The 13,822-nt window shown below is 42.5% G+C and overlaps 1 protein-coding gene across 6 annotated transcripts in view; it reads left to right on the top strand.

Moving 5' to 3' along the window:
* Positions 1 to 13,822, top strand: part of ZC3H7B (zinc finger CCCH-type containing 7B) — a 204,980-nt gene that overhangs the window by 138,900 nt on the left and 52,258 nt on the right. For all 6 annotated transcript variants that reach the window (XM_033929400.1, XM_033929398.1, XM_033929404.1 and 3 more), the window contains 3 exons: positions 798 to 898; positions 7,360 to 7,541; positions 8,147 to 8,232. In XM_033929400.1, coding sequence (XP_033785291.1) covers positions 798 to 898; positions 7,360 to 7,541; positions 8,147 to 8,232 — 369 coding nt within the window. The remainder of the gene's footprint in view (positions 1 to 797; positions 899 to 7,359; positions 7,542 to 8,146; positions 8,233 to 13,822) is intronic.

Genomic DNA, 13,822 nt, shown 5'->3' with positions numbered 1-13,822 from the left:
GGAGCAGCCAAGAGAGCATAAAAGATGAGTTTTATTTGGCTGTCAAGCAAGTACAATATCTGATTTGATAGCCTATAACTGCTGTACAAATGTTAATGATGCCTGCATTTAGGTAAGTGGCTTGTTTGGTTCCATCTTTGCATTACGTTTCATGGAGTTTAATTCATTGTCTTTGTTGACGAGCATAAAAGACGATTTAGTCGGGGAATTCCCCATGCCCTCTTTGTTATTTCTCCTGCTTTGGTACGAACTAAGTAGATGAGGCACTGCCCACTGACACGAAGAGGAATTGAAAAGCTGTGGATGATTCCTTCTGCAAAACTTGCGGGTAAAGGTGAATAACCCACTGGTCAAGATTCATGTTCCTTTATACTGGAAAGAAGATTGAGATAAGAATCTAATCTTCCCTTGGATGGCATGCCTGGAAGGAACAGATTCCAAGTTTATTGTAAATTTGATTAAACACTTATCAAAATACTAAACGTATTACAGCAATAAAAAAGGGGTAAGAACAAAAATAACTGCTCCCCCCCCAAATGTATTGGTGGAGCCTGTGTCCTGAAGCTTCTGAAGAGGGAGGAGGGGTAACCTGAAGGGCAGACTGAATATCCAGCTTCTGGCATCATTTTTTTCTAGTATTTTGCAGTTACCAGTGTGTAGAGTTAGTGGATAGGGAAGCTTCACACATAATATCTGTATGGAAACACAGTTCGTTGGGGTAATGTCTAAGAAAGTGATGCCCTCCCCCCTCTCTTGGCATTTAGCCTTTGTGTAATTGACTTCTTTTTTTTTTTAAGATCTGTTTTGACAGCAAGCCCAGAATAATCAGCAAAAGAAGCAAGGAGAACACCATAGTATGTGCTAACCTCGCAGCCCAGCACAGCTTCGAAAACAACAAGTGAGTGCCTGGGAACTGTCGTGACACTGGGATAGAAGGTGGGAGCCTAACCTAGGAGCTCAGTTTATGTTTTAAATCATTTTTATTAAGCAAGAACCAAAAGGAACCAAAATAAACATGTACAGGCCTGGAATGGCAACTGAGCATAACTTTGCTAAACAGAGAGAAAGACCATATCCATACTCTGTCAATTTTATCCTCTACTCCCAGGCAAAATGGCCCTGTTCTATAACTGCGGTGTAATAAGAGTTCAAGGGTCCCAGCACCTGCAACTGTAACGGCTTATAGAACTTCCTGGAGAACCTGTCAGGGTCAGGCGCCATGAATGGCTTTAGAGATTTCACTGCAGCCTGCAACTCCTTAGCTCAGGGGTAGGGAAATCCGGTCCTCGAGAGCCGTATTCCAGTCGGGTTATCAGGATTTCCCCAATGAATATGCATTGAAAGCAGTGCATGCAAATAGATCTCATGCATATTCATTGGGGAAATCCTGAAAACCTGACTGGAATACGGCTCTCGAGGACCGGAGTTCCCTACCCCTGCCTTAGCCTGTAAAGCCTTTAGGGCCTCAGTTCTGGGGCATTGTTGAATTCTCCAAATACTCCATAATCTTGGCATGGTTAACGCTAGAGTCCTTTTGTAAACCACATAGAACCGAAAGGCTTTTGCAACATATAAATAAAAATTTATGTTATGTTATCATATAACTCCTGAAAATCAGCTGTCAATACTGCAGCAATTTCTTCCACTTTAGTAGTGATATTACCTATCCAATCTTCTGGGGCCAATACCGCTTTTAGAACCACTCCCCCCCCAAAAAAAAATGTCTTAACCACCTGAACCAACAGCTTTCTTGGTTTATTCCCATACTTGTAGAGATGATACTTCCTGAAGTAGTAACTGTCTAGAAGTTTTCTCATGTTTTGGTGTGTTAAGAGCTATTTTTGTGGCTTCCAAAATTTCTTTGTCTTAGTGGGAGCTTTGATGAGCTCATGCTTTACCTGGATGACAGTTATGCAAACTTGTGTAAGCTACTGTTGCTCCCCTCAATACAGCCGTTGCCATGTCCCAAAATAACAAAGGGCTAGATTCACTAAGGCCATGGATTGGATCCGATCCATGAGCGATTCGATCCATGGCCGGGGGGGGGGCTGATTCACAAAGCGCCCTCATGCAAATGAGGGTGTTCGGAATCACACCCCCAACCAACTGCCTGGATCGTTCTCCAGCGATCCCAACGCATGGACCCCACCAACCCCTGAATCATGTATGTGCAATACAACAAACACTGGCAAAATATTAATACAGTATAAAGTTGGTTGTTTTCCCTACAGTCCTCCCAGTCCAGTAATCCAGGCCAGTTCATGACCCAGCAGAGAATGATCTTCTAAAAAAAAAAAAAAAAAAGACAAAAATAAAATAACCATCCACTGAAGAATTTAGCATAATCAAGTCTGAACTGCAAAGGATTTAGACAATACAATGACACATAGTAACATAGTAACATAGTAGATGACGGCAGATAAAGACCCGAATGGTCCATCCAGTCTGCCCAACCTGATTCAATTTAAATTTTTTTTTTTTTTCTTCTTAGCTATTTCTGGGCGAGAATCCAAAGCTTTTCCCGGTACTGTGCTTGGGTTCCAACTGCCGAAATCTCTGTTAAGACTTACTCCAGCCCATCTACACCCTCCCAGCCATTGAAGCCCTCCCTTGCCCATCCTCCTCCAAACGGCCATGCACAGACACAGACCGTACAAGTCTGCCCAGTAACTGGCCTAGTTCAATCTTTAATATTATTTTCTGATTCTAAATCTTCTGTGTTCATCCCACGCTTCTTTGAACTCAGTCACAGTTTTACTCTCCACCACCTCTCTCGGGAGCGCATTCCAGGCATCCACCACCCTCTCCGTAAAGTAGAATTTCCTAACATTGCCCCTGAATCTACCACCCCTCAACCTCAAATTATGTCCTCTGGTTTTACCATTTTCCTTTCTCTGGAAAAGATTTTGTTCTACGTTAATACCCTTTAAGTATTTGAACGTCTGATTCATATCTCCCCTGTCTCTCCTTTCCTCTAGGGTATACATATTCAGGGCTTCCAGTCTCTCCTCATACGTCTTCTGGCGCAAGCCTCCTATCATTTTCGTCGCCCTCCTCTGGACCGCCTCAAGTCTTCTTACGTCTTTCGCCAGATACGGTCTCCAAAACTGAACACAATACTCCAAGTGGGGCCTCACCAATGACCTGTACAGGGGCATCAACACCTTCTTCCTTCTACTGACTACGCCTCTCTTTATACAGCCCAGAATCCTTCTGGCAGCAGCCACTGCCTTGTCACACTGTTTTTTCGCCTTTAGATCTTCGGACACTATCACCCCAAGGTCCCTCTCCCCGTCAGTTTCTGACCCAGTTCACCACTTTGGGTCCTAACTTCAGCCCTTCAAGTTTGTTCAACAGCCTCCTATGAGGAACTGTATCAAAGGCTTTGCTGAAATCCAAGTAAATTACATCTAGCATATGTCCTCTATCCAGCTCTCTGGTCACCCAATCAAAAAATTCAATCAGGTTCGTTTGGCACGATTTACCTTTTGTAAAGCCATGTTGCCTCGGATCCTGTAACCCATTAGATTCAAGAAAATATACTATCCTTTCTTTCAGCAACACTTCCATTATTTTTCCAACAACTGAAGTGAGGCTCACCGGCCTGTAGTTTCCTGCTTCATCCTTGTGACCACTTTTATGAATAGGGACCACATCCGCTCTCCTCCAATCCCCAGGAATCACTCCCGTCTCCAGAGATTTGTTGAACAAGTCTTTAATAGGACTCGCCAGAACCTCTCTGAGCTCCCTTAGTATCCTGGGATGGATCCCGTCTGGTCCCATCGCTTTGTCCACCTTCAGTTTTTCAAGTTGCTCATAAACACCCTCCTCCGTGAACGGCGCAGAATCTACTCCATTTTCTCGTGTAACTTTGACAGACAATCTCGGTCCTTCTCCAGGATTTTCTTCTGTGAACACAGAACAGAAGTATTTGTTTAGCACATTTGCTTTCTCCTCATCACTCTCCACATATTTGTTCCCAGCATCTTTTAGCCTAGCAATTCCATTTTTTATCTTCCTCCTTTCACTAATATATCTGAAAAAATGTTTATCTCCCTTTTTTACATTTTTAGCCATTTGTTCTTCCGCCTATGCCTTCGCCAAACGTATTTCTCTCTTGGCTTCTTTCAATTTCACCCTGTAGTCCTTTCTGCTCTTCTCTTCTTGGGTTTTTTTATATTTCATGAACGCCAACTCTTTCGCCTTTATTTTCTCAGCCACTAGGTTGGAGAACCATATCGGCTTCCTTTTTCTCTTGTTTTTATTGACACATTCTTGAGCTGCAGCAAAAGAGTCAGAGGAGTGCCAAGTGTCATTTATATACATTTTAAGGATTGTGGGGCTACAGCAGCATGAACTGGACCTTTTTCCTCATGCAACACGGTGCAGAGGGGAGTAAATGACCGTCTGCGTTCCTGTAACTTGGCAGAGTAATCTTGGAATATCTTAACTTGTACTCCATTGTATTTAAGTGTCCCTTTTTTGTTCAAACACTTGCAGAATTCCCACTTTGTGCACATAATTACACACCTTAACAATCATAACACGTGGCCACTGTCTGCCATCTTGAAAGTGACTCACGTGGTGAGCCCTTTCCAAACAGAAAGGTCCCACATTGTCCGATAAAGCAAACTCTGCAGACAGACAGTGTTCCAGCAAAGAAGACAGGTTTCATTCCAATTGATTCAGGCAATCCCACAGTTCGTAAATTATCATGACGAGAGTGATTCTCTGTCCAGTTATTCTTCTTGAACCTGCTCTTTATTTTCTGTTACGGCTGAGGTCCCACTGGCCCTCTGATCTGCATCGTCAATGGCTGCAACTTATTGCTCTAGCTCTCCTGTCTGACATGTAGTCTTTCACGTAAAAAACAGTCTTAATAAATTTATTACCCACATATAGAAATTGAAATAATAATAACAGTTTATATACCGCAGGACCGTGAAGTTCTATGTGGTTTACAATGATTAAAAATAGAGAAAGAAAGGGGGTAAATGTACCAAGGAATTCCTTTCAAAACATTGTTTCAGGTTTTTTATATTAGTATTACAGTCATCGACACTGATATGAACTAAAAATAAAACTAAAAAAAATTATTTTATTTTTTTTTATAATTCTTTATTGATTTTCAAAGATAACAAAAAGTGCAGAACAGTATATAAATATGAATCATAAAGTAAGCACTTAACCATACATAAGAATATATCCTCCCCCCTATCTCCCCCAAAAAGTGCAGAACAGTATATAAATACGAATCATAAACTAAGCACTTAACCATACATAAGAATATATCCTCCCCCCTATCTCTTCCAATATATTCAATCAAAGATTAAAACGAATCAAAGAGATATCCATCCCCCTCCCCGCCTCCCTCCTTCCCGCCCTGGATGTTTGCAGATCCCCAAACATTGAAGATAAAGACAATTATAACATGGTAATCAAAGACATCAATTGGCCCCAAACCTGTTTGGTCCCAACATATCGGCATACATTTTCTCATATCTGTAGGTTAAACATAAATTTGCCCACCAAAAAGGAAAACAAAGGCGATCATAAATTTTTTTTTTAATTTTTAGAGGAGAAGGACATCAGAGATTCTTGGATCAGATCATATGATCTCTTATAACCCAATGCTATTCCAGACCCTTGATCTGTTTGATAAGTTCTAATCACCTTGTCCTCAAACCACCTACAGGTGCAAATAAAGCTCAAGTATGCTAGGTATTATCAAGAAAGGTATTACAAACAGAACGAAGGAAGTCTTGTTTGACAAGTTCTAATCATCTGACCTTGTCCTCCAACCACCTACAGGTGCAAATAAAGCTCAAATGAATGTGCAAAAACTATATAACCTCTGCGAGTCAACAAAACCCAAATGTAAAGCTGTTCTGAAAAAATGTTGATAGTTCAATAATTGTTCAAAAACTCTTAAAAAGTTTTATCAACATTTTTCTCATTCGAAAGCAGGGGCACGTATCTCAAAGATCCCATTGGGTTCCAGCGCTGGTACTGCTTATAAAACTTATTTTAAAAAATTTCAGAACAGCTTTACTTTTGGTTTTTGTTGACTCGCAGAGGTTATATAGTTTTTGCACATTCATTTGAGCTTTATTTGCACCTGTAGGTGGTTGGAGGACAAGGTCAGATGATTAGAACTTGTCAAACAAGACTTCCTTCGTTCTGTTTGTAATACCTTTCTTGATAATACCTAGCATTCTATTCACCTTCTTAGAGGCCGCTGAATCTTAAAAATGATCTTAAAGCAGTAAAAGAATACACAGGGAAAAGAGAAGATATGCACATTGAAATATGGGACCTGTGTGGAAAAAGTGAAACCCAAGCTATATGAGTTTTACTGATCAGAGGTCCATAAGAGCATAAGAATAGCCTTACTGGGTCAAACCAATGGTCCATCAAGCCCAGTAGCCAGTTCTCACGGTGGCCAATCCAGGTCACTAGTACCTGGCCAAAACCCAAGGAGTAGCAACATTCCATGCTACTGATCCAAACCAAAATGAGCCAATTAGATAAGGAGATGGATGAGCTGGCCTACTGAGTGTGTGATTTAGTAAGCAAGAACCTCTCTTGCCCGCTTAAATCACTTTAAATATTGGGCCCTATAGTTCTAGAGGTACATGACAACCTCAATCAGAATACTGGTTTGTTGATGAGTTCCTCACTTTCCAGCGTTTCCAAGGCTTCCTCCTTCCTTGCTGAGCATCCTCTGTCTGAAAGCTGCTCTTGCAATGAGAAGAAATATATGGGTCTGTTTCAGGAGAGAGAAATTCCTCAACTACTCTGCCATGGCTAGTTTTTTTTTACACAAGACTGTTGCAGTGGTTCTCCTGCTGTTTGGGTAGGGGCTGAGGTTTCACCAGCTTGAACATCATGGACTCTGTTTTATAAATGGTGCCTAAATTTGAATGCTGCTGAAAATTAAATATAAGTGCTGTTCTATAAACCGTGCCCAGAATTGGTTGCTGTTTTACAGAATAGCATCTGGCGCTGGGATTTGGGCACAGAGATTTACACCAAGTAAAAACCTGGCATAAATTCTCATGCTTAAATTATGCATGGTTCTCCCTTATTCTATACAACTTGTGTAAGTACCCATGGCCACGCCCCCTTTTTTTCATCCTGTGAAAAATTTACATGGAGATCCTGGCACTTAAGATGCATGCTCAAATTTCAATTAATGCCAGTAATTGATTAATTAATGACCAGTTATTGCACTTATAATTTTGAGCACCATATATAGTAGAACTGGGGCACATGTGTGTGTATATATAAAGGATTTACAGACTATGAAACAGTAAAATAACATTGGTGCCTTTCTGTATGTGGCTGTTGGTGACACAGGTGCCTGGTCCACATCCTGCGCTCCAGCACGGTGAAGTATTGCAAGATCCGTCCATTCAAGAAGCACTACCAGTTCGACATCTGCCGACACGAGGTGCGCTACGGATGTTTGCTGGAGGACAGCTGCCTCTTTGCCCATAGCTTCATGGAGCTCAAAGTCTGGGCACTGCAGCAGTACTCGGGTATGTCTCGTCACTTTCTTTTCACTAGCCTGTGGAGGGAGAGGAGTATGGTTTCGGTGTCAGGTCAAAAGCGCGCCGGGACAGAGGTGCGAGCAGACAATTGAGCGCAGCGCGGAGGCGTGCGCTGAAGAAAATTACTGTTTTTAGGGCTCCGACAGGGGGGCATAGGGGGGAACCCCCCCACTTTACTTAATACAGATCGCGCCGCGTTGAGGGGGCGTTGTGGGGGGTTTGGGGGGTTGTAACCCCCCACATTTTACTGAAAACTTCACTTTTTCCCTGTTTTTAGGGAAAAAGTTAAGTTTACAGTAAAATGTGGGGGGTTACAACCCCCCAAACCTCCCACAACACCGGCGCAATTTGTATTAAGTAAACTGGGGGTGCTCCCCAACAAAACCCCCCATCGGAGCCCCGAAAAACAGTAATTTTCTTCGGCGCGCGCCTTTGTCTTCCGCGTTGTTGTCTATGAACCATGGTTTCTGCTCACAGCACCAGGGGCAGACACAGCACAGAGCACGTGGCAAGATTCTGTGAGGAGATCAGTGGCGGTGCTGGAGCTAGAGTTTGGGCTGCCCATGACATAGTTCTGGATTTTCTTTCCCCAGGGATGACGCAGGAGGACATTCTGCAAGAGGCCAAGAAGTACTGGCAAGCCCTGGAAATGAAAGCTAGCAGAGCCTCTCACAACAAAGTGAGTCCCGGTGGTTCCTGTGTTTTTGTGGCTCTGTTTCAGTACTTTTGTGTAGCTGTTGTGTCTATGGGTGGGGCTTTGAGTCTGTCTTAATTTTTCATAGCTAGTTTTATTTGTTTATAAATTTGATATACCACCCTTCCTATAAACAGAGTGGTTTCCAGAAGACACCTAGAAATGTGAAATATAAAACAAATCCCATAAAGCCCCTTTAAAACCCCTGATAAAAAATAAGCAGCATGAAAAGTAAAACAATAACAAAAATAAAGTCCCATAAATAATTCTGTACCACCTGTCTCACAACCAAGGTGGATGTTTTTTTAATATAAAATTATTTTTTGAGGAAAAATCTATCTAAAGATAGTTTTCTATTTAAGATACCTTATGGTCCAAAAGTTATTCATCATGAAATGAGGATTAGTTTTTATTATGTAGTATGAGGCTGTGTATATTCATGTAATGTTTGGTAAGTCTTGATGGGTGAAGTCATATCCAAAATTTGTTTGGTGGTATAAATCGGTCAGATGCCCATGACTTGGATTATATGCAGTATTAAGACAAAGTTTCAACAACTTTCAACAGAAGCAGCTGGTCTTTGCAGCTCCGATACACACAGCACAGCAAATAAGCAGCACTTATAACCAGCCCAAATGGCAATAAAACCATCAGAATATACCTTCTAGTACCAGAGCAGCCTTGGATCGATTCCCATGCTGAATGACAGCAAAACTGCCGAGAAATGAGCAAGCGAGGGGAAAGCCAACGAAGACAAAGATGGCGAAGTGTTTCAAGACATCTCTTGTGCCTCTTTTGTGTTGTTCTGTTTTGAAGTGTTTGGCTCCCACATCTTCCTTAACCCCTCGTTCAGCAAGGGTTGCAGAAGTGACTGCAGAAGTCCAGGCCATCTTGGAAACAGCAATTGGTCAGTGTTCATTGCAATAAAACTATTCATATATTTTTATGCTGGTCTGCTGGTTTTGTTTTTGGACTGGATCTTACAGATTTTGCAGATCACTTGCCTATCTGTTTTTTGCACTATATTCTAGACAAACTGGATATTATGGACCAATGATTTGCAACCAACAAAACAGCAATGCAGCTGTAATATGGTGCAACCAAAAAACAAAAGAAGGGAACTGCGGAACTGATGGTGATGCCAGAATTTATTGAGTTAATACAAAGATGCAGATTTGTATACAATCTCCAGAATCCATATTGACTTGAAAAATGCGGATTCTGGAAATTGTATACAAATCTGCATCTTTGTATTAACTCAATAAATTCTGGCATCACGAACATCAGTTCCTCAGATCCCCTTCCAATGATTTGCAATGCATACAGCAGATCGCCGTGTGGCCCAGCAACATGTTGGAGCAAATGAGGATTCCATACAACAGCTAACACAGGAGCAACAGACAGTTAAACCTCAATTGGCCTCCTTAGAGGCTAAGCTTGAAGACCTAAAAGATAGGTGTAATAATCTAAGACTAGTTTGCTTCCCAGAGGCCTTGGCAGATGGAAACCTGCATAATTTTCTGGAAACATGGATCGCCACCACTCTCCAACTGAAAGATAGTGGGGCCTCCGCGGAATGACAGGGCTTATAGGTTGGGCCAAAAATGGGAATCCGGTAGACCGAAAGTAGTTATTTTTCAGGTGCTAAAGTCTGCACAGAACGTTGAAATATTACAAGCATTGCAAAATGGGAAGAGTTTACAATTTGAAAACAAAGCAATTATGTGCTTTCAGGATTATTCTGTGCAGGTCTCGCAAGCCTGATGAAGATTCTCAACTTTGTGCTCACTTTTGATTCAATGCCAAATAAGGTTCATATTACTATACCCAGCCAAGTTTCGAATCATACACAGTGGGACAGTGCATTATTTTGAATTGGCAGAGGAGGCTAACAAATCTCTGCCAGCTTCATAAGAGGAAGCAGGAAACAAGGCTGCCATTCATTGGAGTGGAGAAATAGATCTTGAGGACAATTTTGCCAGTAGATATCTGGGAAACATAGGTGAACAATAGGTTCTAGTATTGATGGTCAACAAAATTTTCATATGAGAGATTTACTTATACACACATTTAACATTATCACAATGGACAGATTGGCCTGTTGGAAGACAAACCGTTGAGATATGAATGTTCCCTGTATGACTGGGTTGGGATGAGTCTGATTGTTTAACTGTAGGCATCCATATGAGTACCGTATTTTCACGCATATAACACGCGCGTTATACACGATTTTACAAACCATGCATAACCGTGCGCGTTATACATGTGAGCGCGTTATAAACATTTTTTTTTTCATTCAAATCCGGCATTCCCCCTACAAACCGGCATCCTCCCCCCCGCTTGTGTCACCCCCCCTCCCCCACGATCCTACATCCCCCCCAGCACCGCAAAGACAACTCTTACCCGATTGGGCACCGGCACCAGCACCAATGCACAGGATGTGCCAGTGCCAGTGCCCGAAGATCCTCCCTCGTTGGGTTGGGCTGGGCTGGACTGGGCTGGGCGGTGCAAGAGAGATCCTCCTTCTTCCTGTGCCGGACTGGACTACTCTGAGCATTTGCGCATGCTCAAAGCCTTCTGGTCTCGCTCTCTCCAAGATAATCTCGGAGAGAGCGAGACCAGAAGGCTTTGAGCATGCGCAAATGCTCAAAGCCTAGTCCAGCCCGGCACAGGAAGAAGGAGGATCTCTCTCGCACCGCCCAGCCCAGCCCAACCCAACGAGGAAGGATCTTCGGGCACTGGCACTGGCACATCCTGTGCATTGGTGCTGGTGCCGGTGCCCAATCGGGTAAGAGTTGTCTTTGCGGTGCTGGGGGGGATGTAGGATCGCGGGGGAGGGGGGGTGACGCGAGCGGGGGGGGGGGGATGCTAGTTCGCAGGGGGAATGCCGGATTCGAATGAAAAAAAAATGCTCTCTCAGGTAAGCGAGCGGGGGGGAGGATGCCAGTTCGGAGTAGGCGGGAGGAGATTTTAGCATGCGCGGTATACGCGTGTGCGCACTATATTAAACTTTTTTAACATAAATTTGTGTTCCCCGCGTGCTATACCCGTGTGCGCGTTTTACACGGGTGCGCGGTATATGGGTGAAAATACAGTAAATGTTTTAGTGACATTGAAGACATAAGCAGTGTAATATAACTTAATCTTGCAGCAGGGAATAGTTCAAATGCTTAACTGACTATTTAAATTATTGGCAGATGAAGGTATTATATTCTATTTTGGCAACATGGTAAGTTGATGTGGATCCTGTGGGGGTGGGGGAGTAAGAGGTTTCTGGGCACTTTTAAGTGAATGTTATACTATAGGGTTAATAGGGTTGTGGCAGGTCTTGAAGGAATAAGCTCCATGGACTGATGCATTGGGAGTCGAGGGCAGCATATCACTCTTAATAAGAAATGTAAGGAATTTTTGAAGATATGGACACCTTACTTGAATATCTTATCTTCCATAGCAAGAAGTCAAATATTGAATAAGTCGTGGACACTTGGAATGAGCTACCGGAGGAAGTGATCAGGCAGAGTACGGTACAGGGATTCAAACAGGGATTGGACGGATTTCTGAGGGATAAAGGGATCGTGGGATACTGAGGGAGGAGCTGGGATGTAACACAAGTATAGGAAGTTAACCAGGTAATGAGTATAAACCAACCAGGTCGTGCATGTGCAAGACCGGAGGGCTAGGACTTCGATAGGAAGGCAGGACTTAAATGGGAAACCAAGGTGGCAAGGGAGCCCCTTCTGATGATTCAGACAGGTCTTGACCTGTTTGGGCCGCCGCGGGAGCGGACTGCTGGGCAGGATGGACCTGTGGTCTGACCCGGCAGAGGCACTGCTTATGTTCTTATGTTCTTATGTTAAGTTATAGACTTGACCTAGAACTACTGTTCCCCTGTCTTTAAAGATTCTCAAGGGAGGCTGGGGGAGATGTTAAGTTAAGGGAAGAATAGTATGGGGGAGGGATGGGAGAGTAATTGTAAGGGGAAAACTGTTTTGATCTTTATTTTGCTTCTTCAATTTTGGTTCTACCTCTAACCCTCTGTTGTAGTTCCTTCCTATTTCTCCTACTGTAAACCGCGTCGAGCTCTATGAACGTGGAGATGATGCAGTATACAAACCTAAGGATTAGATTAGATTAGATTAACTGAGATCATAAGAACCCAGACCTTGGTACAACTGAAATGGTTTGCTATTTTAGATGAAATTGTATAAGGCAACAAGTTTATTTTTGCATTTGTGCTTGTATGGATAGTTGAAAATTAACAAACAGATCTTTAAAAAAGTCAGTTTCACCAGATCCAAAGATAACTTCTCACAACCAAAAGATATTATATGACATCAAAATGGGGAGTAGGAGTGACCTTATATCCCGGAAGCTAGCATGAAGAAGGGCTGGTCTCTGGGGATAATGAACATGAAACTTGCATGATTAAAGGTGGGCAAGACGTATTAAAAGTCCACTAAATTAGAACAATGCCAGACTCTGATCTTTGCAAAGATGTCCAATGACCACAGATCCATGGTAAATATATAGCAACTCAAATGTAAGACCGAAGTATGAGCACAAGCAAAAATTTAACATTGAAACTTGTGCAAGCTTAGCACTTGCTAATGGACGTTAAGAGTGTGGCGTACTGATTAGAGCTACAACTTCAGCACCCTTAGGTAGTGGGTTCAAACCCTGTACTGCTCCTTGTGACCCTGGGCAAGTCACTTAGTCCTCCACTGCCCCAGGTACCTTAGATACTGTGAGCACACTAGGACAGATTGGGAAAATGCTTGAAGTTACCTGTATGTAAACAACTTTAAGTGTGGTTGTAAAACTACAAAAAGGTGGTTTAAAAGTCCCAGATCTAGATTCTCAAAAATTTGTTAGAAACCAATGGGCCGCTGTTGTAGTGATTTTTAAAAAGTGAGTCGTTCTGAAAGTCCCTTAGAGTTGGATCCGCTCCAGGTGGTGATGGGTTCACTGTGGAGTTTTACAAATCATTCCAAATTACATTATTACCTCATCTTTTAAATTTATATCAGGCACAACTTACTAAAGCTTGCATTTTAGGTACTATGGCAGACTCTTTAACTATTGTTTTACCAAAGCCAAATAAAGATTCCATGTTGGTTTCAAATTATAGGCCTATTTCTTTGATTAATATAGATGGAAAATTTCTGGCTAAGTTATTGGCTTTACGCTTGGCCAAGGCTCTGTCTTATATTATTGGTATGCACCAAATGGGTTTCGTTGCTCAAAGACATTCTTCAAACAACAACAGATTGGCTTTTCATATGTTAAATTTAACAAAAGCCATGGAAGATCCAGCCTTCTCTGTATCTTTGGATGCAGAGAAGGCCTTCATGTATCAAGCAATGGATTGGTTTGGTATTGATCTTTGACCTAAGGGCCGCCGTGTGAGCGGACTGCTGGGCACGATGGACCACTGGTCTGACCCAGCAGCAGCAAGTCTTATGTTCTTATTCAAACCTTGTATAGTTCCCCTTCTGCCAGATTATATATTAATAATACTTTTTCAGAACGTTTTCGTCTGGAGAGGGGAGTTAGACAAGGGTGTCCATTATCCCCT

The sequence above is a fragment of the Geotrypetes seraphini genome, chromosome 2 (assembly GCF_902459505.1).
Source record: "Geotrypetes seraphini chromosome 2, aGeoSer1.1, whole genome shotgun sequence".
Lineage (NCBI taxonomy): Eukaryota > Metazoa > Chordata > Amphibia > Gymnophiona > Dermophiidae > Geotrypetes > Geotrypetes seraphini.
Note: the sequence above shows the minus strand (reverse complement) of the source record. Positions and strands in the feature narration are given on the sequence as shown.